A 23,995-nucleotide genomic window follows, 5' to 3' on the forward strand; every position below is an offset into this window, starting at 1 on the left:
CTAGTATTAGAGTGTTGATGCAAAAGGCAGCACAAGAAAACATGCTTTCATATGAGATGGATGTTAAAGCTGCCTACCTACATGCACCAATAGATTGTGAGGTATTCATGGAACAATCTGAGGGTTATGAGGTGAAATCTGACACAAATGAAAATGCAACACAGGGCACAGTTTGTACAGAGACAGACAGGTTTGCTTACCAAAAAACCCTCCCACCCTATAAAAACTGTCCAGCTGTTTGTGTCAACTTCTGCTTTAATGCCACTGTAGTAGTAATAAAAAAAAGTTGAAAATAGCTGTGAGTAAAACAACATTCACTTCAATTCTACCATAAAAGTACACAAGAATATCAAAATAACAATTTCTCACCATAATTCACACTGAATTGTGGAGTCTAAAAAACTCCTTCTCAGAGCCCTACAGTCAGTGAAACGATATGCAAATAGGTCAAAATGTCAGACAAGTTTTACTGAACAGAATACAATAAATCTGTGAACCTTACCAAGTATTATCTGTATGTGTGTTTGTGAGAGAGAGAAAATGTCCTACTTACACAAAAACAGCTACAGATGAATCGGAACAACTCACGGGCGTCACAACCAACGTTTAAAAAAGGTTTAAATCCAGATGTTTTTCTCTTAATGTATCATGTAATTTGTAATCATGTTGTAATTTTAATATCTTTTAAGCAATAAAATAAAAATTATATACAAGCAGAAAAGGTGACAATTCTAAAGAGACTGTACAGATTGTTGTACAATTAAAACCATAAATTTAGAAACCTGAAGGACTTTTGTTGTACAGCTTTCCTCTTTTGCAACTCTGTATATAGAAATATAGAACATGAGTGCTGTCTATGTAAAACAATGGAGTAAAATCCCAAAAAGGTGATTCTGTTCATCTGTAGGTAGAGTTTTCAGTGGGAGAAGGGTGTCATCACTCATCCAAGTGACTTTTTCCAGAATGGAAAAAATGAAATAAAGTGCAGAATATTAGCCATGCTGTGCGATGTAAGGAGCTCTCTGATTTATTACAGAGACACATGCTGGCTGCCTGGACGTCTCTACACTGCTGTTTGTGTTGAAGAAAGCTAAAACAGTATACTGTCAGTGTAGAGGATGATGGAAATCAGCCAGGACAAGTCATGAAACATCTGCTGACATCTTGTTCAATTCAGATGAGTAAATCCACAAAGAGCAGTGAACCTCAAAGCAGCAGCAGCAGAACAGAACAGTTGACCACAGCCTGTGCACTAAGAAAATCTACTAGAGAAAGTTATATATTTAAAAATACACGATCCTCTCTGGTTACTCTGGTATGAATAACTCTGAAATACTTTATGCTAAATAACACACTATTAGCAAAAAACAGTGTGAAAGAATTCCAGATTAATGTTTTGAGTTCAACATACCAGTTTTGACCTTTGACCTTCATCAGGTTTTATTTAACTGTGTCAAGAGAAAATCTCATGTCCTCTTCATGCTGCTGACTACAGTAAGTCTTTAAAACAGACGTTCTGCAGGTCTGAGATCAGCAGCTTTCTGAAACTAACCTGGTTAAAGAATTTGGTAACTTTCTATCACAGTTACCAAATTCATAAAGTCAGAGTTGTCCCTAAGCCACTCCTGTGTTGCCTTTGCTGTGTGCTTAGGGTCACTGTCATCTTGGAATGTGAACCTTCAGCCCAGTCTGAGGTCCTTAGCACTGGGACAGGTTTTCACTGAGGAGATCTCTATATGCTGTGCCCATGAGCTTTCCCTCAACCCTGAACAAGGCCTTGCTGCTGAAAAACATCTCCACAGCATGATGTTGTCAGTAGACATGCATCAATACCAATGCTGGTATTGGATCAATACTAGCGCAAAAATCAGTGCTTCACTTTGTCTCTCTCTTTTTAAGCTCAATATGTTCCTGTTCATCAGAAAGTAGACATAGAAAGTAGAGAGCAGAGAAAACACCATATAGAGGTATGAAAACAGTATTGTCTGTTGAAAAAATGTTTTTTTCCAAAATGAGCAGCAAAAAAACCCCAAACAAACAAACAAAAATGAAGACTAGAGGAAGGAACTCCTTCAAACAGACGCAGACCTCCAGCACAGAGACAGAGTTCACAATCACAGTCCTCACAGAGAGGAACCAGGTAGCTCATACACTGGTAAGAATAATGTTTCAGTCTTAACTCATGTTGACTCTTCAGCATTAGTTAAAGTGGTCTTGGTCATTATAGCTGTTACTTCAGCAGACTGATTGATTAAGGACTATATTTAGCCCACTGAATTGTGTGATATCAATTATATTATTAGAACTGAAAAGAAAATATCTCAAACATGAATTGTGAAAATGTCAGTCAAGTGTATTTTATTTATATAAGACATGAAAACAAACAAACAACAGAAATGTGTGTGTGTGTGTATACATCGCTCTCTCTCTCTCTCTCTCTCTCATATATATATATATGGACAGGATTAAAATTGAAAGTTTCTTGCTGCACTGTTACTGAATGTTTCTCACCTCTAAAACATTTTTATATAATAAAACATTCTGAAAAGCTCACTCATAAAAAAATAATATTTGGACATTGTACAAAAATTATCAAAAGTAATCCAAAGTACTTATTCTGCAGAACAATGTTACCCATCAGAATTATATGCTCCCCGGACGCTGCATTGGCTTGAATGGGTTAAATGCAGAGAGTAATTTCCCTACAGGGGATTAATAAAGTAAACAAACAAAAAAAAAAAAAGACCACAACAGCTAGAACTCACATATAACAGCTCAGAATTACAAGTCAACTTAAAAAGTCAACTTCTTCCATTTTCTTCCGCTAATCAAGGACAGGATATTATTATTAATGATATTTATTTAGAAAATAAAAAAAGCTTAGTGACACAGTTAACTATATGTATATACAGCAGGATTAAATATTAATCAAAAATAAGGTGGTGACTTGTACATTTGATCAAGCAAGTGATTTTTTAGAGATGTTAATCTGAACCTGTTGGTGGAGCCTGCACCTGTCCAGCTTGCCAATTTAAATCAATCAGACATTCCCCTCCCTATTGTCACAGCTTTCATTACCAATGTTTTGTATATCACACATGTTAGCCGAGGTGGTTATGAAGGATAATCTCATCTGTTAAGATGATAAATGAGAGTGCTCATTTATTTGGTAATGCTAACTGTGTTTCCACACAAAGCACATACTGTCACTGATCTCAGACCACAGAGCACAGAGCCAGCGCCAACTTATCTAGTATGGTAGTCTCGTCAGAGACAGAATAGGTAACTTGGATCAGTGATGGAATAACATTTTTACAGACTTTTTTTGACTTAATGATTTACATGCATGGCTCACTCTGTGTGGCAGAAGTGTTCTCAGGAAGCGGGATACACTGATGAAGATATTATTGGCCTTGTGTTTTTTGTTTTTCTGATCTGTCGAGGCTTCACTTTTGAAAGATCTGGGAAATTCATTCAGATCAGATGTTTCAGCTTTTATTTCACCTCTACCAAAATTGGAAATTCTTGTTTCTCTTTTGAATTCCCACTTCCATTTGTTGATTTCTGTGAAGAGCTTCGTGTATACATCTGCTACGAGACTGTTTTTGAAGCTGAAGATGAAGTTTTCATGCTTTACTGCAGTCCACAGGCTCTTTACCCACTCTTTAAACTCCAAAATATCATTAGCAGATGACTCACAGTTTCTCAGCAGTTGGATGATGTGTTTCTTGAGCTCATACACAGCCTGACTGTACCCTATACTGACTGGTGCCATTGGTGGGTTTCCATTCCAGAGTCCAGGAATGTACCAGTTCCCAGTGTCTGGGCTGTACTCCATCACATCAGTGAAGCTCTTGTTCTCCTCTTTCTTTTCCATTTTGGCTGCTGCCTGGGTCATCTCATTCAACTGTTCCAGGAGCAGTTTCCTGTCTCGTAAGTTCTTCTCATGGGCTGAAACATCGGACACATTCTGGTGAACGAACACACATTTAGGCCTTTTGCCCACCTCCTTCATCCTGAGAAAAGCATGCACAACTGTTTGTAGGATGTCCTTCATTTCAGTTGAATTCTCCATTGCAATATTGACAATGGTGACATCACTCAGTCCCACAACAAGTGTAGCAAGCTCATTGTCGTGCTCATAGCTGTTGTCCAGTTGTGCAAGTTCTGGTGACTTTAAGCCTCCAGTGTCAATGATCAGCATGAAGTCACAGTTTAGGACTTTTTTCATGTCTTCATTGATTTTGATGAGCAACATAAAAGCACCTCGAGTACATCGACCACTGCTGACTGCAAACTGCACTCCAAACATGGTGTTAAGGAGATTAGACTTTCCTGTGCTCTGAACTCCAAGAACTGTGACTACACGTATCTTTCTGTTTGGAGACACCAAGTCACTGAGCTGAGAGAGAACCTCACTCACCCATCTGAGAGGGATGTTGGATGCATCTCCATCTACAAGCTCAAGAGGAAATCCATCAAGCAACAACTCTGCACACAGTTTGGGCAGATGCTGCAGCTGTTGACGTGCTGGATCTGTTTGTGGAAGGGACAGTGAGGCTTCATAGATCTGACCCATTTCACGGAAGAAGTGTTCAATCCCCAGTGAGCTGCTGGAAATTTGTCTGTCAATTTCTTTGATCTCGTCTTTGTTCTCAGAGTTCTTGCATTTTTCTTTATATTTCTCCTGAAGTTCAGACAGTTTTGTACGAGACAGTTTTTCCAGGTTCATTCGCATCCATTTCAGGAAATAAAACCTCTCTGTTCCTGGGCTTGATATTGCATTGATGAAACATGTCATAGCTGTCGATATGTCATAAGAGTTCTGCCTTTTCTGCAATTCTTTTTTCTGTAACTGAAGTTGACTTTGAACATTTTGAAGTTGAAATTCTTCCGGTTTTAAGCGGGTCAGTTCTTTCCACATTTGGTCTTGACAGGGAAGCTGAGCATCTTTGTATTTAAGGATGTCTTGAATTTCTGCAGTGATGGCCTCTGCGTTTGTCTTTGCAGTCTGGCACTCTGGAGAGTCTTCATCAACCAGGATTCCCAGGTCATGGGCAATGTCTGCCATCTGCTCTGTTTTGATCTTCATATCTGATCTCCTAATTACTTTTCTGACTTTCTTTCTCACAATCTTTACAAAGTCCGCATCGTTTTTCTGTTTTGTCTTAATAATGATGTTGTTGTTAGTCAAACCCAATTCAGTAGCTACTTTTTTTAGAGCATCTTCGTTGCTTTTTCTATCGCAGTTACCAACCAAAAAGATCTGGGCCTTGTGGTGTTGGTTGGTAAGTAGACTGCACTCAGCGTCCAAATGGTCAAAGAACACAAAAACTGCTGCAGATGTCTGACAAAGAAAGGAGTATTGTGCTTCAAATGAAGCAATGTCTCCACGAAGGTTAGCTATAGCCACTGGCTGACTGAAAATATCAATGTTTGTGTTTCCACAAGGAAGATACCAAGTAATTTCAGTCAGTCCGTTGGATATTCTTCTTGGACTGTTGCCACACTCCATGTTGCGGTGAACAAAGGTGTCATGGTACTGCTGAGAATTGCTCAGAAGCTTATTTAGCATCTTTGACTTGGACAAGGAGCACTCACCCAGTCTGACAAAAGAGATCATTGGAAGTTCAGAGAGAACGATTCTTTCTTCAATGAAGCCCTTGGATTCTGACAGAGACTGAGGTCTGTACTTTTTAACAATGTCTCTCATGGCCCACAGCATGAGTGTGCACTGACTGGTGTCACAATTGGGAAGCAGCAGAGGAACAGAGAACTGACACATGGACATTTTCAGTGCTATTTCCTGCTGTAGAAAACCATCAGAACACAGAAAGAGAGCAGTGATAATGTCCAGGGGGTTTAGCACATCATCTGAGTTTGAACTGTCAAACAGATCATCAAACTCTAAGTCTGTTCTTACTGATTTATTATCACACTTTGGAACGTCACCTTCAAAACTAATAATCAAGTCTTTGCTCCCGTCATCATCAGTATTCCTCGCCGTAGCATCAAACATCATCAGTTTCTTAAGAACATGCCATGGAACATCAGCTTTACATTTGGATGGTCCAGCAGTAATGGTCTTCTTATTGATCTCAAGGACTTGGATGAGTGATAGGTTCTCTCTGTAGTTATGCTCCAAGCCAACATCCTCCAAATAGCTTTCCAGTTGTCTCCCTGTGAATATAATTGTGTTTGTTATTTGCAATCCAATGATCTTGTTAAATGAAGATTTCACACAATATTAAACAAAGCAGGGTAAAAATAGTTTTACCTCTTACATTCTTTTATAAATTTATGCTTTATTTTATTCATTTAGTTTTAATTCCAAATTGGTTTAAATTATTCATACAGAGTTTTTTTTTTTTTAAAATGTTATTATTATTAGCTTCACTTTTATCTTTCTTCCTTGTTGTCTTTTATAATATGACTAAACATGGATACGTATCATTCCAGTTAGTTTTAATATTTTTTTTTCTAAAGTACGTGTTGTAATCCATTCTCCATGATCACATGGAGATTGCATTAAAGTGGACATGAGACACTACATGTGTAAAGGCTAATTTACACCATATAGCCCTGATTTCTCAAAAACCCGTGTCAGTACACAACGTTACATCACGAAGTTGGCTGGTTGGTTGAGGTTAATAGACTTACATTAGTATTCACCGGAATGGCCTTCACTGGACCGACAAGCTGGAGTCAGAAATTCAGGTTTTTCTTCGTCTGGCCAGTTGTACTGAGCACCACAATCAACTACTTTGATAAGCAGTATTTTACATAATGAAATAGTCTCTCTTCTCCCAAGCACAGACAGTTTACTACATAACAGGTTACTAAATGCTCATCACACCACAAACATCACTATGTTTCTTACCGGAACATGATCAGTAATCCCATGAGCTTTTCCCTTGGAAAATAAGTTGATGTGTGGAATGGGAAAAAAAATATGGAGGCTCCAGGAAAGAGATGTCACACTTTTTTCCCCATTACGCTGTCTAACTGAGCATCAACTTACGTCACATTAAAAGCCTAAATGCAAGTGAAAGAGAGATTTTTGTTTCTCCTGAGGACATGCAGAATGATGTTAGGATTTGTGATCATGTTTCAGTAACAAACATTGTCATACAAACATAGTTTTTTGTTGTTGTGATGCACATGTAGTAAACTGTTATGTAGTAAACTGTCTGGATGTGCTTGAGAAAATAGACTATTTTATTGCATAAAATAGCACTGATTGCATTTTGCAAACATCAGCTTTGGTAGCTGATTGCATGGCACATCTGGCCTGTCAAGAAAAAATCAAAGTGTCAAACTTCAGCTTGTTAGTCTGGTGACTCAAACAGACCCTGCTCCACACTTTTCTTATTTATAAAGTGCTTTACAAACCCGAACATTACAGCTAACAGGTAGGTATTTCTGCTTCAGTGTGGCTAGCTTAAGAGACAGAGGGTGAAAGTGGACAGCGTATGCTTGGTTTTTAACATAAAAGTCATTGTTGCAGGCAAGGGCAGCACAAAAGCAATCTCCTTAAACTTATTTTTACATTTAGTCCCCATGCTTTCCACTGAGTTACTGGTTCTCGTAATAGTTGGCTAACATAAACTAATGTAAGCCTATTAGCAGCAACTTTGATTGCAACTTTGATTTTATTTTATTTAGCATTCAGAGTACAGGGTGCTACATACAAATGCATGGTACCATTTTCAGATTTGTATTTGCTTAAAATTTTGAAAACCATGTATCATTTTTGTACCCATTCACAAGTATGTGCTACTGTTGGTCAATCACAGAAAATCTCAATTAAAAAACATTTAAGTTTGTGGTTGTAAGGTGACAAAATGACAAAAGTTCAAGGGGTAGGAATACTTTTTCAAGGCACTGTAGGTGAACCAAGCTCTTGAAACAGTTGTATTAAGACTGTATCGCCCACTGCAACGAGCCAGATACCCCATACTTCCAAAGCACCTCCCACAGAATACTCTGAGGGACATGGTCAAATGCCTTCTTCAAGTCCACAAAAGACATGTAGACTGGTTGGGCAAACTCCCATGAACCCTCAAGTATTCTCGAGAGGGTCAAGAGCTGATCCAGTGCTACGTGACTGGGACGAAAACTGAATAGTTCCTCCTGTATCCCAGGTTTGACTAATGGACGGATTCTCCTTAGCAGCACCCTGGCATAGACTTGCCTGGGGAGGCTGAGGAGTATGACTGGACTATAGTTGGAGCACACCCTCCAGCCCCCTTTTTAAAAATGGGAACCATCACCTCAGTCTGCCAATCCAAAAGGTACTATACCTGGTACCCTGATCTCCATGTAATATTGTAGAGGTGTGTCAACCACCTCCAGACATTAATAACAATGGTTTTTCTGGTTTCTAGTTTTTTGATAGTAGTAGATAGTTCTGACAAAAAGATAAACTTAAAAATGTAATTGCAACCATGCTATTGATCAAGTAATTGAGATTATTGGCGATTAATTACAGCAAACTGTGAGATTATTAGTTTTTTTTTTAAATCTATTGACAGGACTAGTAATTTTACATTATACAAGTGATATTACATATTTTTCAGTATGCACCATTCTTGTAATCCTCTTGCGCTTTGCTCTGAGTTGTAAGCTCCTCCATGCAGCTTGGCCCTCTTGACGAAACATCCTCCTTGGCTGTGATTAGACTTTTTTCTTCAGCCCCCTTTTTGTTTTTCAGATTCTCCATTTCCACTATGACCATGATGCTGTGGGAAAAGCAATAGCAATATTAAAAATAGTAATATAAGACAATACAATAAAAGCCCCAAATTATCATGATGAGTGTAAACTGCACTGTATATTTGAAGCTGTCTGTGATTATCACTAAGTGGACAAAGCTCTTTTCTCCCATCCGGTTCTTTAATATAAATACCCAACGCTTTTTAAACACAGGAAATTTCCTGTTTAATTATAGATAGGTGTTTAACTCCAGAGTTTGAGGTCGAGGTCACTGAGATTCAAACTCACCTGAGATTTTGAGTACATACACCTACAGTATCATTTGAAACCCCTATGTCGCTTGATCCAAGTTACTTGGTTGTCTACCTAGCCTCAAAAAAATCCATATTAATAAATGATATGGTAATATGTGGCATTTGGCCACTTAGAAAGAGGGGAATGTTTTGCAAGTAACGGCAGCAAGAGAGAATGAGCCATATCAATAGTGAGTTTTGAAAAGAGAGAGACATTTAGCGTGTTTGTAGTGTGTAGTGTAGTCATTTGTTTTGTGTGTCAAAACAATGAGGCAACTACTTAATGTCACAAATACTGCAAAAAAAAAAAAAAAGGGAGACTGAAATGTAAACGCTGTCTCCACTGATACACCTCCTGCTGTCAGGCATGAATGTATTAGGCCTGTGATGAGTAGTAATATTGTTGTTTGCAAAAAATGTGCTGAAACTTTTGAAATTTACAATTTATATTTGCATTTCAAGTTATGAATATGATTTGTTAAATATCTTGTGGTTTTCAGCATAATTTTTTTTCCTTAATTGGATTTTATGTTTTTGTGTGATTGTAGGTCAGTTGTGTTTATACAGTATTTTAAAATGAACCCCCTCCCCCCCCTGTAAATTCAGGTTGTGCTGAAAACAATTATATGAAATAAGGCAAGGTAAACAGTTTATAAAAGTGAAAGACAAAGATAATATTAAAAGTAGTCAAAGGGGGTAGTGTTTTGTACACCAGCTGTGTACACCACATTTTCTTCAGTCATTTCAGATAAAATATTCTGACTTCCTGTGCTTGTCCCTACCCCCCTTATTCTTAGCCCCATGTGCTATTCCCCCTTAAACTATTTGTACAAAAAGGTATAGTGAGATTACTGTTTTGCAGTAAACCCACCAAATACCTTGCAATGAAATGGAATGTACAGCACTGTAGCCTGGTCTTGCCTGAAAATTACTTCTAAATGAGTCTTGTAGTTCTTCATCATTTTGCAAAGTGGTAGAAAAGTAGAAATACAAGTTTAACTATGTAGCTTATAATAATGTAGGCTCATAAGTACATTTAAATTGATAATAACTTAGGGCTGTAAGTACAACAGCCCCCGATCTATTACCATGTTGCAATTTGCTTTGCACAATTGCAACATGGTAACACAGTAACACAACAGGTACATACAGAATACAAGACAATACACAATACAAGATCCATGTTTCATGCCATCACAGTAAACTACAAAAGGCAGACACCCATGGCTCTGCTGAATCTGAAACTTTACTGCGTAGATAAAGAGGAAGTAACAGCCATTTTGTTACATTCAGTCTGCTACACTAAACTTACAGACAACAACCCAATAAATGTACAAACATATTTAATCCCTACAACAATGGTAATAGCAGTTTATCTGCCACAAAGGTAATTACTACAGACTATTATAAAGAATGGAGTGGATTAATCACTGCCAACCACCCCCCCATCTAAATACGCAAATAGTAAAATGAGGATCTTTTGCTTGTAGCACCTTGAGCAACATGCTGTCTCGTCAAGTTTGAAAGGGTCTAATTAATATCATTCACTTTCCTAACAATTTTTCCAACTTTCAGTCTTAGTGGGACCGAGCCATCAGCTCTCACAGAGCATGAGGCTGATTACAAAATCAGCTTTGTTTTTTTTTTTGTTTTTTTTTTGACTAGTTAGCTTTTGGTCTCCTTTATCACTGACAAAAAGAAAGCATAAAACAACATACCAACCGGTAGAAGTCAGATGTTGGTCCCGCTGAATTAAAAAAAAAAAAAAGACTTCGGACCGTTAAAACTGATCGGGGGAACTCCAGCAACTATGGTGTGTTCATGTGACCTCTAGTGATGTTCGATACTCGAGAACACTTTACTGATTCGTGATTCATGATTCACAAGCACAACTGACTCACTGACTCATCCCTGTTACTGTTAGCAAACTAATTCCATTAGTAGAAATATATCTTGCTTATAATTAAAATTGTGGGGAAAAAAACAACAGCAAGTTTCTTAACAAAAACATTCCTGCTCTGAACTGGAAGAAAAAACCCTGAGTAGAAGCTCAAGACAATAGCTCCTCAGTTCACAGTAGCATCGCTCAGCTAGCATGCTAACAGCACATTTGAGTTACTTACCCCTTCCCTTCCTGTGCTGAATCATAGCATAAGCGAATCACTCAGGACCCCCCTCCCTCCTGGCTCACAGCTCAAACGAGTTGAACGAATCACTCGTCACTCACCCCCTCCCTTCCTGTTACGAATCTCTCACTCACTCAACCCCTCCCTCCTGGCTCACAGCTTCTTCTTCTTCTTCTTCTTGGTTGGCAACCAATGTTAAGGGACTTTACCGCCCCCTGGCTCACGGCTCAGTGGACATTTAGATGAGAAAATATATATTTGACAATATATATTTTAAGGAAAATACCAATAAAATAAAATAAAATAAATAAATTTTCCCTTTAGAATTTTTTTTTGCTCTAAAGAAAATAGTTATTTTCTTTTACAATCATTCATCTTAGCAGTAGGATTTACATGAAAAGAGAAACAAATTAAGTTTGAGTGAAAATATACATTTTGCACTCAACTGACTCAGGGACTGAAATGACTCAAGAAATCTGATTCACTTTGGTGAGTGACTCATTAAAACTCGATTCAGTAAAAAGAATCGAAATTACCATCACCAGTGGCCTCGGTACTCAGAGCGGAGAACGACGTCACTCAGTTAGTTGCTACAAAACTTTTTTTAAACTTAAACCTCCCACGGCAGGCTTGACGGCATGCCTTTGTCCTGGATCCTGTGGACTTTCCTCCTCTGGCCGCTAGCCCTCGCCATCCCGCTGTGTCGCTGAGGTCTGCGCCATCTCCACCACTACGCCCCCGGAGCCGCGGCGGGCAGCCCGACGCTGTGGTGCAAACTCACCGCGGAGAGCTGTGCTTTACCTCGGCTCCTTGGAGAAGAGGACCCACGGCACGGCTACCTGGGAGACACTCACGCAGTCCGGCTGGCGCATCTCCATCTGAACACCCCCGGTGCCGCGGCGTCACAGATGGCCAGCAGCCCCCAGTGGCATCTCCTCTCTCCACGCTGGTCCTCGGGGATTCCATCGTCAGGAACGTGCGGATGAGGGGGGCGCTCACGCTGTCGTTCCCGGGAGCCACCGTTGTCGACATAGTGGACAGAATTCCCAACATTCTGGCATCCCACCCACAGGCCAACCGGCTCATCATCCACATCGGCACCAATGACATCCCCAAACAGCAATCTGAGCTGCTGAAGGTGGACTTCCTCCAACTCTTCAGCCTCCTTGGTCAGTTGCAGGTGAGTGCTTATATCTCCGGGCCCACCCCCACCTGTGGCAGAGGGATAGGCCGTTTCAGCCGGCTGCTCAGCCTTAACACCTGGCTTTCCTCCGCCTGTGTCTCCCACGGTGTGGGTTTTATTAAAAATTTTGATGCCTTCTGGGAGAGGAGGCATCTTTTTGGGGCAGATGGGCTCCACCTCGGACGCCGTTTGCTGTCCACCAATATCGCATTTGGCGTACAGCACTCCCGCACACCGCCCTGTCACTACCCCAAACCGACATTACCTACTGATTTGTCCGCCACTGACTGATGTTCCCCTGGTCCCAGCTCCTATATTTGTTCCACTTTTAACAGTAATACACAAAACTCTGGACTCGGACCTCTCTCTCCCACAGTCAACACAATACCTGTCATAATCACAAACAGAGAGCAACAGAATTATCATAAATCCAGTAACTCCAAAAACATTAATAACCTCCGGCCTCTTCAAAAATGTCATTCAATCCATTGAACTCTACTGTCAAAAATCCACCAGTCTCAATCAGTATGGCACTTTTAAATGTCCGCTCTCTGTTGAACAAGTCTTTCATTATTAATGATTTAATTTTAGATAATAAACTTGACTGTTTATTTTTAACTGAAACATGGCTGGGTTCGGATGCACCAGTTGTTCTCACTGAGGCCTCCCCACCGAATTTTAATTTCTCTTTTTCTATTAGAAGTGGTAAGAGAGGTGGTGGGACTGCATCTTTAACCAACAACACACTCACCACCAAACAAATTTTATTTGACCATTTTACCACTTTCGAATTCCATGCTATTGTTTTTAGCAGCCCTCCAGTTTTATCTGTCACAATTTATCGACCACCTAAAGACAGTGCTGCTTTTATCAAGGAATTCTCAGAATTTTTAACAAACATACACTCAAAATATAATATGATAATTTTAACCGGTGATTTTAACCTGCACATACTCTCAGAAAAATTATGGTTCTTAATTGGTTCTTCAGATGTCTTCATGGTTCTTTAAAGAACCATCATACGTCAAAGAACCTTTTTATTTTGTGGATGGTTCTTAAGCTATTACAAATGGTTCTTTAAAGAATAAAAGGTTCTTCATCCTTAGCTATCTAAGTTTGATGGTGTAAAATGGCATAAATATTTATTCACTATAATGAGGCTGTGAATTATACTGTGTGTTTTGTTTGTGTGCATGTGTGTGCGAAGGGGTAGGGCAGGTTGCCTGGCAATTACCCTTTAAGAGCAGATGGTAGGAAACTGAATATTCAAATAAAATAGTATTACTATTTTCTGCTTTAAGGCATTACTTTTGCTTTAAGGGATTACTTTTGAGATTATTATACATATTAGAAAATATAGCATAATGTTAATACTAGTTATTGTAAACTTTACAAACCACCCAGCAGTATGTAAAGTCAAATTATAAAATACAAGTAAATAACAATTGCACAACAGAATGTCAATGAGTTTTGACAAAGCACACTGCTTAGGTAAATGATCTGAGTAGTGGCTTATCACTGAGCAATTTGTTAATATGTGTTTTGAGCCAAATAAATGACAGGGAGAGAGAGAGAGAGAGAGAGAGAGAGAGAGAGAGAGAGAGAGAGACGTCAGAACACGTCATACTATAACCTCCCGGGAGGTTATAGTATGGAGTGTGTAATCAATAGCAACAAAAGGAGTGTGTAAAACATGTATATTGTAGTGATGGCAGTCTACTGTCTATATTTATACTTGCAGTATGGAAAATGATTATTTGGAAATGCTTAAAATGGAAATGATCATTTACTGTGAGGTGTGGTGTGGTTGGGGTATGGACAGTGGTTGTGCTTTAGTAACGTTGAGGTATGGACAGTGATTAGTGTTTAGGGGACACATCATTGGTTTTTATTTAAAAACAAGTTTCTCCACTGTGGCAGGTCTTAGGCGATTTCTTTTTTTGGACAATATTCCCCCTGCTTTTGAAAACACTCGCTCACAGGGCACAGATGAGGCAGGGGTACACAGGTATGTAAGTGCTAACTTATATAAGTGAGGATGGACATATTTTTGTCTCTCCCAGTATTTAAGGGGGTCCTCCAGCCTTCCAATATTTGGCTCCATCATGTACCGTTGGACCTCAATATTCGCGTCTGCTGTCACATTTTGTGTCTGTGTCTGCCTGACACTTTCATCCAGGCAACGCCAGAACTTGCCTTTGCAGTGGTACTGCTCCTGAAATATCCCACGATCTTCCTGGACTTGGCTCGGATGTCAGAGAGCTCAGGGATCTGGTCAAGGGCCTTCTTCACCACTAAGTTCAGGGTGTGAGCTATGCATATGGCATGTTTGAGTCATAGCTCCCTTGCACAAGCCCTCATATTGGCAGCCCCATCTGTTATTAGGCATGTGACTTGGTCAGTAATTGCCCATTCTGTCATGAGTGAGCCTTTCACTTGTGCAATATTTTCTGCAGTGTGTGCATTAGGAAAATATTGCACTCCTAAAACAACGGTGTTTAATGTGCTGGACTCATCAACAAAATGGCAGGTGACTGCAAGATAGGCCTCTGTGTTGATGGAGGTCCACATATCTGATGTCAGACTCACAGCTGCTGCATTCTCGATGCTGGCCTTAGCTTTCTCCTTCATCTCCTGGTACCTGGCCTCCACCATGACTTTCAGGGCCTAAAGGAAAGAAAAAAACATTTTGTTTAAATGTACGACGTGGCTGTGAAGCAGCGTGTAGTGTGACCTCAGTCCTGCCTGTTCACATTTTATTCTGTAAAAACTAAATTTTCATTGCTTTATGACCTTTTTAGTGGGGAACATAGTTAGGATTTAATGATTTAACAAATCTTTTAAATCCTTTGTCCTCCACAATGCTAAATGGCTGGGAGTCCTCAATCACCATGCTAACCAGGTCTTCATCTATTTGAGATTGTTCTCCTGAGGAAAGACAATATAAACAAAGCACAAATATAAATATCACACACGTAACCTATTACAGTTGTATAATATTGTTATATCATTTAGTAACATTACTGCATGCTATATTATCATGGCATTTGATGGCTCACCTGGTCTTGCTCCACAATCGGTGTTCCCCTTATTCTCATGCAAAGCTCTGTAGTGCCTAAGCATGGATGAGGTGTTGTTGATATATCCCAGCTCCCTGGCACATAGCAAACACTTCACCTTGTACGAAAGTAAAGACAGCTTAACATAAATTGTATTGCACCATCAGTATTATGAAAATACATCTTCTGTAGAAATTTACATACCTTGTTGGGAGGAATAAGATCAAAATGTTCCCACACAGGGGAGGACATCCTCCTCTTCTTAGCTGGCTCCATTCTCTCCTGACTTTCTCTCCTCACTCTCATAAACCTCCAAACTCTCTCCAAACTGTCACTAACCGCAGCTCTCCATCAAACACCCACATTTTGAATGAAGTCTGAGGGGTTTATATTAGTGATGTGCGGATCGATCCTGAAATATCGATTCCTCCGATACCAGTCATTTATGTTCTAGAATCGATTCTCATATTAAAATATCGATATTTTAGTAATTTAGGGTTAATTTGTAGTTTATCATTAATAGGAACATAGTGGAAAGAAACTATAACATTCGGATTGTCTACATTCAAAGGAACTACTTCCTCTTCCGCCTTTCATAGTCATGTGCGAAATGCGGCTGTATAAATGTTTCGCAGCCCCTTGGCGTGCGCACTCACAACAATGGTTGAACGTAATTGGAGTCATGTGCGGACATATTTTACCTCCACAAACAGCTGAGACGTGGTTTGCGATACATGTGGCAAAAAAGTGCTCCAAGAGTGAGTGGCCATACTTTCCCAACCTTGAGACCTCAGAATTAGGGAGACATTCAAAAGGGCTGTTGGGGGTGATAAATACATTTTACAGTGTTTATTTATCGGATAAAATACGTTAAATGTCACCGTTATTATTGTCCGCCCGGAAACAGCGGGGGTGTCCAAATTCAGAGGCTGCTTCCACCTGAGGACCCGGCCTTCACGGTCTAAAGAAAGCCGGGTAGTACGTCACGAGCTCCCTCAGTGGAGTGAAACTCTGCCGTCTGCTCCTTGCTATCTAAAATATAACCGGGCGCTGACTTAAACTCTCGACCGTCTCACACTTTGTTTAATTAGTTTTCTGTTTGACGTTTATTCAGCTGTGTGAAAACCCCAGAGGAACCCTCCCGAGGGATTAATAAAGTTTAATTTAATCTAATCTAATAACTTTAATCTCAGCCAAACTGATTTACTCATGAACAAATAAAACACTGAAAAAAACAAACAAAAACATTTTAAAGTTATCAAAGTGACTTATATATCATGTTTAACCCGAGTAGTGAAAAACCGCAGGGGTTTGAAGACGATGTGTCGGCTCAGATATTTGAAGTTTACACAGCTACATTCTCACCTGAAAATATGTTAAAAGTTTTTTTTCGACCCAGAAAGAGAAATAAGAGTAATATTAAAACTAAGGCGCTGCCGCCATTGTTGGAAACTGGAATTGGCTGGGCCGCGCTATGAATTCTGCGATATGGTATTTCAATGTTGTTGTCCGGGTGGAAAATGGGGAGAAATTCGGGAGAATGGTGGCTCCGGGATTCTCCCAGAAAAATCAGGAGGGTTGGCATGTATGGTTGTGGCAACATCACTAACTTTGTCAAACACCTCAGAGGAAATCATATCACAGAATATGACGCGTGTATGTTGAGGTGAACTGAAGAGGAGGACAGGGACAGGTGCTGCTAGGGCGAGACAGACGTCTCTCACGGAGTCCTTTAGTGCTGCAGGAGGGCAAGGTATTCAAATAGCACAACTTCAGTTTTTTATTTCTGTAAGATGAACTCTTCATTATTAAGTGATAAGAACAAGTAATCTGATGTCCTGTAATCATTATGACGCTATAATTTGAGATACAATAAATAAAATAAGTTTGTACAAAGTATCGGTATCGGATCAGTATCGTCGATACCACCCTGAATATTACTTGGTATCAGATCGGAAAGGAAATCAGTGGTATCGCACATCACTACTGATCACAGCAGGAAACATAATTTCCAGTGTAAATCCATAGGTGAATATTTTGGTACTGTTTGTCACTGAACCTTTTTCCACAAAAATCACAGCTGTACGCCTTAATTCCAGAGTGGGTAACTAGATGCTTCTGTAATTTTCGACTTTGAGCAAAAGCTTTACCACACAAGTCACAGTAGTGTGCTTAAACTACACTGTGGATTAGTTGGTGTTTTTTTAAAGCTCCAGCCCGGGCAAAAGACTTTCCACACAAGTCACAGCTGTAAGATTTAACTCCACTGTGGATGAGTTGGTGTTTTTTTAAAGCTTCAGCCCGGGCAAAAGACTTTCCACACAAGTCACAGCTATAAGATTTAACTCCACTGTGCATGAGTTGGTGTCTTTTTAAGCTTTGAGCATGGGTAAAAGACTTTCCACACAAGTCACAGCTGTATGCTTTAACTCCACTGTGGATGAGTTGGTGTGTTTTTAAGACTCCAGCCCGAGTAAAAGACTTTCCACACAAGTCACAGCTGTAAGGTTTAAATCCACTGTGAATGAATTGGTGTGCTTTTAAGTTTTCTGCCTGGGTAAACCACTTTCCACACAAGTCACAGGTGTAAGGTTTAACTCCACTGTGGATGATTCTGTGTGTTTTTAAGTTTCCAGCCCAGGCAAAAGACTTTCCACACAACTCACAGCTGTAAGGTTTAACTCCACTGTGGATGAGTTGGTGTGTTTTTAAGTTCTCTGCCTGGGTAAACCACTTTCCACACAAGTCACAGCTGTAAGGTTTAACTCCACTGTGAATGAGTTGGTGTGTTTTTAAGTTCTCTGCCTGGGTAAACCACTTTCCACACAAGTCACAGCTGTAAGGTTTAACTCCACTGTGGATGAGTTGGTGTTTTTTTAAGCCTCCAGCCTGGGCAAAAGACTTTCCACACAAGTCACAGCTGTATGCTTTAACTCCACTGTGGATGAGTTGGTGTCTTTTTAAGACTCCAGCCTGGGCAAAAGACTTTCCACACAAGTCACAGCTGTAAGATTTAACTCCACTGTGGATGAGTTGGTGTGTTTTTAAGACTCCAGCCTGGGCAAAAGACTTTCCACACAAGTCACAGCTGTATGCTTTAACTCCACTGTGGATGAGTTGGTGTGTTTGTAAGACTCCAGCCCGAGTAAAAGACTTTCCACACAAGTCACAGTTGTAAGGTTTAAATCCACTGTGAATGAGTTGGTGTGTTTTTAAGTTTCCAGCCTGCACAAACGATTTTCCACACAAGTCACAGCTGTACGCTTTAACTCCACTGTGGATGAGTTGGTGTGTTTTTAAGGCTCCAGCCCGGGCAAAAGACTTTCCACACAACTCACAGCTGTAAGGTTTAACTCCACTGTGGATGAGTTGGTGTGTTTTTAAGGCTCCAGCCTGGGCAAAAGACTTTCCACACAACTCACAGCTGTAAGGTTTAACTCCACTGTGGATGAGTTGGTGTGTTTTTAAGGCTCCAGCCTGGGCAAAAGACTTTCCACACAACTCACAGCTGTAAGGTTTAACTCCACTGTGGATGAGTTGGTGTCCTTTTAAGGCTCCAGCCTGGGTAAAAGACTTTCCACACAAGTCACAGCTGTACGTTTTCTCTCCCTTTCTTCTGTGAGGTTTGTCGGCCTCCTGAGAGTGCTGACTTCTTGCTCCATGTTGGTCCTGCAGTGACAGAGGCAGTGAGTGAAATGCAGTCGTGGAACAAACTGAAACTCCCTCCGTCAGTGGAATCAAACATGTCAACAAACATATTGCTGGTGTGTTACCACCACCTTCTGGTGATAGTATCACATTACAATGATGTGACACAATGAGAGGTATAATTAAAATGACATTAGGAAATATTGATCAGCGGAGAAAATCTTTTATTTCACAAAATTTTTTTGAGTTCAACTGATGATATTGTTGTTTCAATGTGTGTAGATAAAATATGATCTTTGCTGTTAACGGGTTTTTAAAAACCCGTTAACAGCTTTATCAGCTTTATCTTTCTACCCAGAATCTACAGTTTCAATAACAGTGTAACTGTGATGTTTTTCTCACCTTTTGTGTTGAAGACATTTTTTCCTCTGTAGTGGCTGAGCTGACTCCAAATGGCTGAAATTGTTCCTCTGCTGCTCCAACAGACTCTTCTGCTCCTGTTACTCAGCAAAAAAACAAAAAGTGTATGTATATATATATATACACTTTTTTTTGTATTACTTTGTTGTTTCAGCAACATTAAATTTAAGAACTGTACTTTTGAGTTAAAATATATATTTATAATTTTAATAAGTGACAAATTAAAAAAGCATGAAGATTTTTTTGTATCAAAAATATATCGAAACGTGACACCAAAGTATCGAACCGAACCGAGAATTTTGTGTATCGTTGCACCCCTAATATATATATACATATATATATATATATTTTTTTTTTTTTTTAATTTTTTTTTTTTTCTTGAAGCTTTGTAAGAGCCCGAAAGACGCAGAAATACGTAGTAGGATGAAAGAGTGTAATAACTGACTGAAACGGAAGACGGCAGCACTGCATGTACAACCCGCCGGTAAACCCCGAAGAAGAAGAAACAGTGTCCGGCATTAGTGATGGTAAATTTGATTCTTTTTACTGAATCGAGTTTTAATGAGTCACTCACCAAAGTGAATCGGATTTTGAGTCATTTGATTGCAAAAAATTTACATTTTCACTCAAACTTAATTTGTTTCTCTTTTCAAGTAAATCCCACTGCTAAGATGAATGATTCTAAAAAAACAACAACTATTTTATAGAGCAAAAAAGAGCAAAAACATTTCTAAAATTAAGCAATTTCCTATCAAAATTGCTTAATAAACATTTATTTTGTTTATTTGTATTTTATTAGTATTTTCCTTAAATGTGTTAAATATATATTTTCTCATCTAAATGTCCACTGAGCTGTGAGCCAGGGGGCGGTAATGCACCTTAACATTGGTTGCCAACCAAGAAGAAGAAGAAGCTGTGAGCCAGGAGGGAGGGAGTGAGTGAGTGATTCGTTCGCGCTATGATTCAGCACAGGAGGGAGGGGGTTCGTGAGTCCTGAGTGATTCGTTCCTCTATGATTCAGCACAGGAGGGAGGGGGTGAGCGAGTCCTGAGTGATTTGCTTACGCTTACGATTCAGCACAGGAAGGGAGGGGGTGAGTAGCTCAAATGTGCTGTTAGCATGTTAGCAGAGCGATGCTACTGTGAACCGAGGAGCTATTTTCTTGATGTGAGCTTCTACTCAGGGTTTTTTCTTCCAGTTCAGAGCAGAAATGCTTTTGTTAAGAAACTGGCTGTTGTTCCCCCCCCCCCCACACACACACACACACACACAATTTTAATTATAAGCTAGATATATTTCTACTAAGCGAATTAGTTTGCTAACAGAAACAGGGATGAGTCAGTGAGTCAGTTGGGCTTGTGAATCATGATTCACGAGTCAGTAAAGTGATTCTCGAGTATTGAACGATTTGTTCACTAATCGAACATCACTATCCGGCATTGTATCCGGTTTCTGGTACAGATCGGGTAGTGGCAGGGCCACATCCTTCAGAGATTTAAGAAAGAATTTAGACACTTTTTAACTCAGTGATGCTGCGGTGTTTGTTTGACTTTGGGACCTGAAGGAATTACCAGATTACTCCCAGATTTACAAGCGCCTTAGTCCAACAAATATGGCAATAACGACGGCCCACTTGCTTTTTCTACAAAAAAAATGTGCTTTGTTGTGTATCTGACGGACAAACACAAAACCAGCTCCACATTATTGAACTGGAACCATTTTTACAAACTAATTCTGGTTCATCCGTCTCACAGAACGATCCGCTTTTGCCCTTCTCATTCTCCGTTGCCACCATGCTTTTTCGGCCATGTGCGTATGAAAACAAAGGCACTGCGCATGCGCGTTTTACCCATATTCTATCCCGATATTCCATTTTCTTATCGTTGCTTAACATTGTACCGGTATTACCGTGAACGGTATAATATGGCCCAGCCCTAGTGGCAAGCGGTACTATGGCATGCAGGTTTTCACATTTCACTTGCCATTCAAAGACCAAATATAACGTAGCAAAACACTCCAGCTCACATGTTAGTCTGCTCCAAGCATTCCCACAAAGGTCAGTGTTTTGTAGTAGTTAATACGTCATTTTTCACAACATAATTGTTCACTAAAGGCTGATTGCCCTCCCCCAGGCTTGTACCCCTGGCTTCATGTCCTGGGGTGGGGGTTGGTTGTTCTCCTCCCTTGCACTCCATCCTTTTGTTCATATTCCAAGATTATTTTGCTATATGTATTCTTACCCCCTAGCAACCGCCATATCATAATATTGCAAGCAATCACAAACTCTACAGTCTCTCTAACTTCAATGTATAGTAAGCAATCTATTATTCTCACCAGAGAAAAACATAAACTAAAACCACATCAAAGTTAGCTCCGTGCTTACCTGTAGATGAGCCCACAAACAAGAGAACTCTGTGATTAAGCTAGAAGCCTTTCCAAACACAGTTAACAGATCAGGAAGCTGAGACACACGTGGTTCGCGCTGATCTCAGCTACAATCCAAGAGACAACGGTGGGTAGATCGATGCAGATATCGATTGAAAAGTAGCTAGTTGTATATGATCCTGTAAGCTTACTACTTTACTCTTGTTTCAGCAGCTCTCTCTGCTCGAGTCCTCTCCAGCGCACACACTTTGCTCCGCCCCCTTTACCCAGCTCTGCAGCGATTTGTTGCTGTGCGGTCACGTGACTAGGCTGCACAACGTAATCACGTGGTGTGTTATTTCAAAATTAGCGCGCTTCGGGATTGACGGCATGCCGCAATGCATTGTGGGTAGTGGTGTGCGATACTGCATATTTTGGTATCTTCTGCTTTTCTTTTCATTCCAATTAAAATTATTACACTCTTGGAAATGATGATAATAATATTTCCACTGTGGGATTTCCACGCATCAGAAGTAACACTTCTACATGCTGTTAATAAATATCACTGTACCTGGCTCTTGTTTTGAGATTTTTGGGCTCATACCTTTTTTTGAATAATTAATGTTTGGGTTTTTGTCACCATTTCTTTTGGATATTTAGGTTGTCAGTATTGTTTATATATTACTTTCTAGTGACTTAGCTTATTATTCAAGTCTTGCATTCAAGGTTTGTGCCTACAACCTAGTGTAACAGGGTCATAAATCACATTGTTATAGTTACCCAAAATGTGTTCTAAACCCCCAAACCGTTCCTTTTATACCTGACTTTTAGGACTTCCAAGCCTGTAGTTATGTTCATTATCAGTTAGAGCCCCTCCTCATTCTTTTCTTCTTCTTTGGTGCAATCCTATAAATACAGTGTACCCCTTTTGCCTCTCCCCTTTTCTACAATTCCCCTGTGGGAGAGGTGGGTGTCATTTCTTACCAACACTTAAAAACACACATATAATGCATATTTAGCCACCTGGATGTTTCTGATTGCAATTTTAGTTCAATTATTGTCATTATTAAGCGTGTTTTTGTTAGATGTTATAAGTGTGTAGTATGTGTGTATCATAAATGTGTTTTAGGCGCCATAAATGCTAGCATGAATATATACTCCTTGCTAGCTTGGAAGTTGTGGTGGGTTGAGCTAACCCTCTTCCCCACTGTTTGTATTTGGTCATAGGAGCTGGAGTGGGCAAATTATTTACTTGGAGGTCTTTCTTTCTTTTACCTTTTTTTTATCAGGTATGTCGGATTTCATGTTGTTGTTTTTGTTTTATCTTATGTCAAATATGTTACGTGTAAATGCATACTTAATGTAAAAATAAATGCCAGCCCAATGCCCAGTGGGCAAATTATTTACTTGGAGGTCTTTCTTTCTTTTACCTTTTTTATCAGACACAACGCAGAATCACACCGGTTACACTAGCAGCAAATTTTGGGCCCCACAAAATTTACTGATTAAAACGAACTATTATGGATTTCAACATCTTATTTGTTTTTCATATGTACTTATTTTCAGTGATATCTTTTATAGCAGGAAATCAAACAGGTGTATAATTTTTTTCTGTCTCTATTGCCATATTTTTCAAGGAACCCATATTTCACAACAGCATAATAAAACAGGAAATTCTGCTTTGCCACCCAAATATTTTTAGTGGCCCCCATATGGTAGCCCAAAAAAATCTGGAGGTGCAACTGGTGTCACATTGAAATGGAACGCGGCTCTTCTGTGGAAGAAAGGTAACAGGAGCAATGGGATGTCCCACACTATAAAATCTAATTAGTTCACAGAACTCAAAAAAAACCCAACAATGCAAACTCATTGCCTCAAAAAAACTGAGTAAAGATAATTAAGTTAGGGCAACTTACTCATTTTGAGTACACTGTACAACCTTGTTAGTTCCCAGAACTCAAAAAAACTATGCAAACTTGTTGCCTCAAAAAAACTAAGTAAAGCTTACTTAAGTTGACTTTTAGGACAACTTATTCATTGCAAGTCTGCAGTATTAAGAATAACTTGATATTTCTGACTGTACTAATTGTTTACCTACTAACAAACATTTCAAGTTCAACAAATGAAAAAACAATTTGTGGTAACCTGAATATGATTAAAAATAATTAACAACACTTTTTGTAGTGA

At 39.5% G+C, this 23,995-nt stretch overlaps 2 protein-coding genes and 1 long non-coding RNA gene across 7 annotated transcripts; all 3 read right to left on the minus strand.

Annotated features, from left to right (window-relative positions):
* Positions 1-2,332: 2,332 nt before the first annotated feature.
* Positions 2,333-11,230, minus strand: LOC146523200 (up-regulator of cell proliferation-like). Of its 5 annotated transcripts, none has more exons than XM_085144905.1 (3): positions 11,132-11,230; positions 8,587-8,741; positions 2,333-6,180 (listed from the first exon to the last, which is right to left on the minus strand). In XM_085144905.1, exons 2-3 carry the CDS (start codon positions 8,735-8,737, stop codon positions 3,293-3,295), a joined length of 3,039 nt encoding a protein of 1,012 aa, XP_085001031.1. In that variant the 5' UTR covers positions 8,738-8,741; positions 11,132-11,230; the 3' UTR covers positions 2,333-3,292. The 5 variants fall into 5 exon arrangements, with proteins under 5 accessions (XP_085001031.1, XP_085001021.1, XP_085001014.1 ...); XM_085144895.1 differs by lacking the exon at positions 11,132-11,230 and adding an exon at positions 10,727-11,124; XM_085144888.1 differs by lacking the exon at positions 11,132-11,230 and adding an exon at positions 10,166-10,707 and having other exon boundaries at positions 8,587-10,089.
* A 2,772-nt stretch (positions 11,231-14,002) lies between these two features.
* Positions 14,003-15,689, minus strand: LOC146523201 (uncharacterized). Its single transcript, XR_014871476.1, has 3 exons — positions 15,581-15,689; positions 15,377-15,494; positions 14,003-14,984 (listed from the first exon to the last, which is right to left on the minus strand). It is a non-coding gene; the product is annotated as an uncharacterized LOC146523201 (long non-coding RNA).
* Positions 15,690-17,545: 1,856 nt separating this feature from the next.
* On the minus strand, positions 17,546-22,096 carry LOC146523202 (uncharacterized). Its single transcript, XM_085145184.1, has 3 exons — positions 21,828-22,096; positions 19,427-19,521; positions 17,546-19,045 (listed from the first exon to the last, which is right to left on the minus strand). Exons 2-3 carry the CDS (start codon positions 19,442-19,444, stop codon positions 17,549-17,551), a joined length of 1,515 nt encoding a protein of 504 aa, XP_085001310.1. The 5' UTR covers positions 19,445-19,521; positions 21,828-22,096; the 3' UTR covers positions 17,546-17,548.
* Between the last annotated feature and the right edge of the window lie 1,899 nt (positions 22,097-23,995).

Source organism: Neolamprologus multifasciatus, chromosome 3 (genome assembly GCF_963576455.1).
Source record: "Neolamprologus multifasciatus chromosome 3, fNeoMul1.2, whole genome shotgun sequence".
In the NCBI taxonomy this organism is placed as follows: domain Eukaryota; kingdom Metazoa; phylum Chordata; class Actinopteri; order Cichliformes; family Cichlidae; genus Neolamprologus; species Neolamprologus multifasciatus.

Excerpts from the sequence above, each read along its gene's own strand:
- LOC146523200 (XM_085144905.1), bottom strand. The coding sequence starts at position 8,737 with ATGGTCATAGTGGAAATGGAGAATCTGAAAAACAAAAAGGGGGCTGAA. Across the intron at positions 6,181-8,586 it reads GCAAGAGGATTACAAGAATG|GGAGACAACTGGAAAGCTAT; the intron begins GTGCATACTGAA and ends TTATATTCACAG.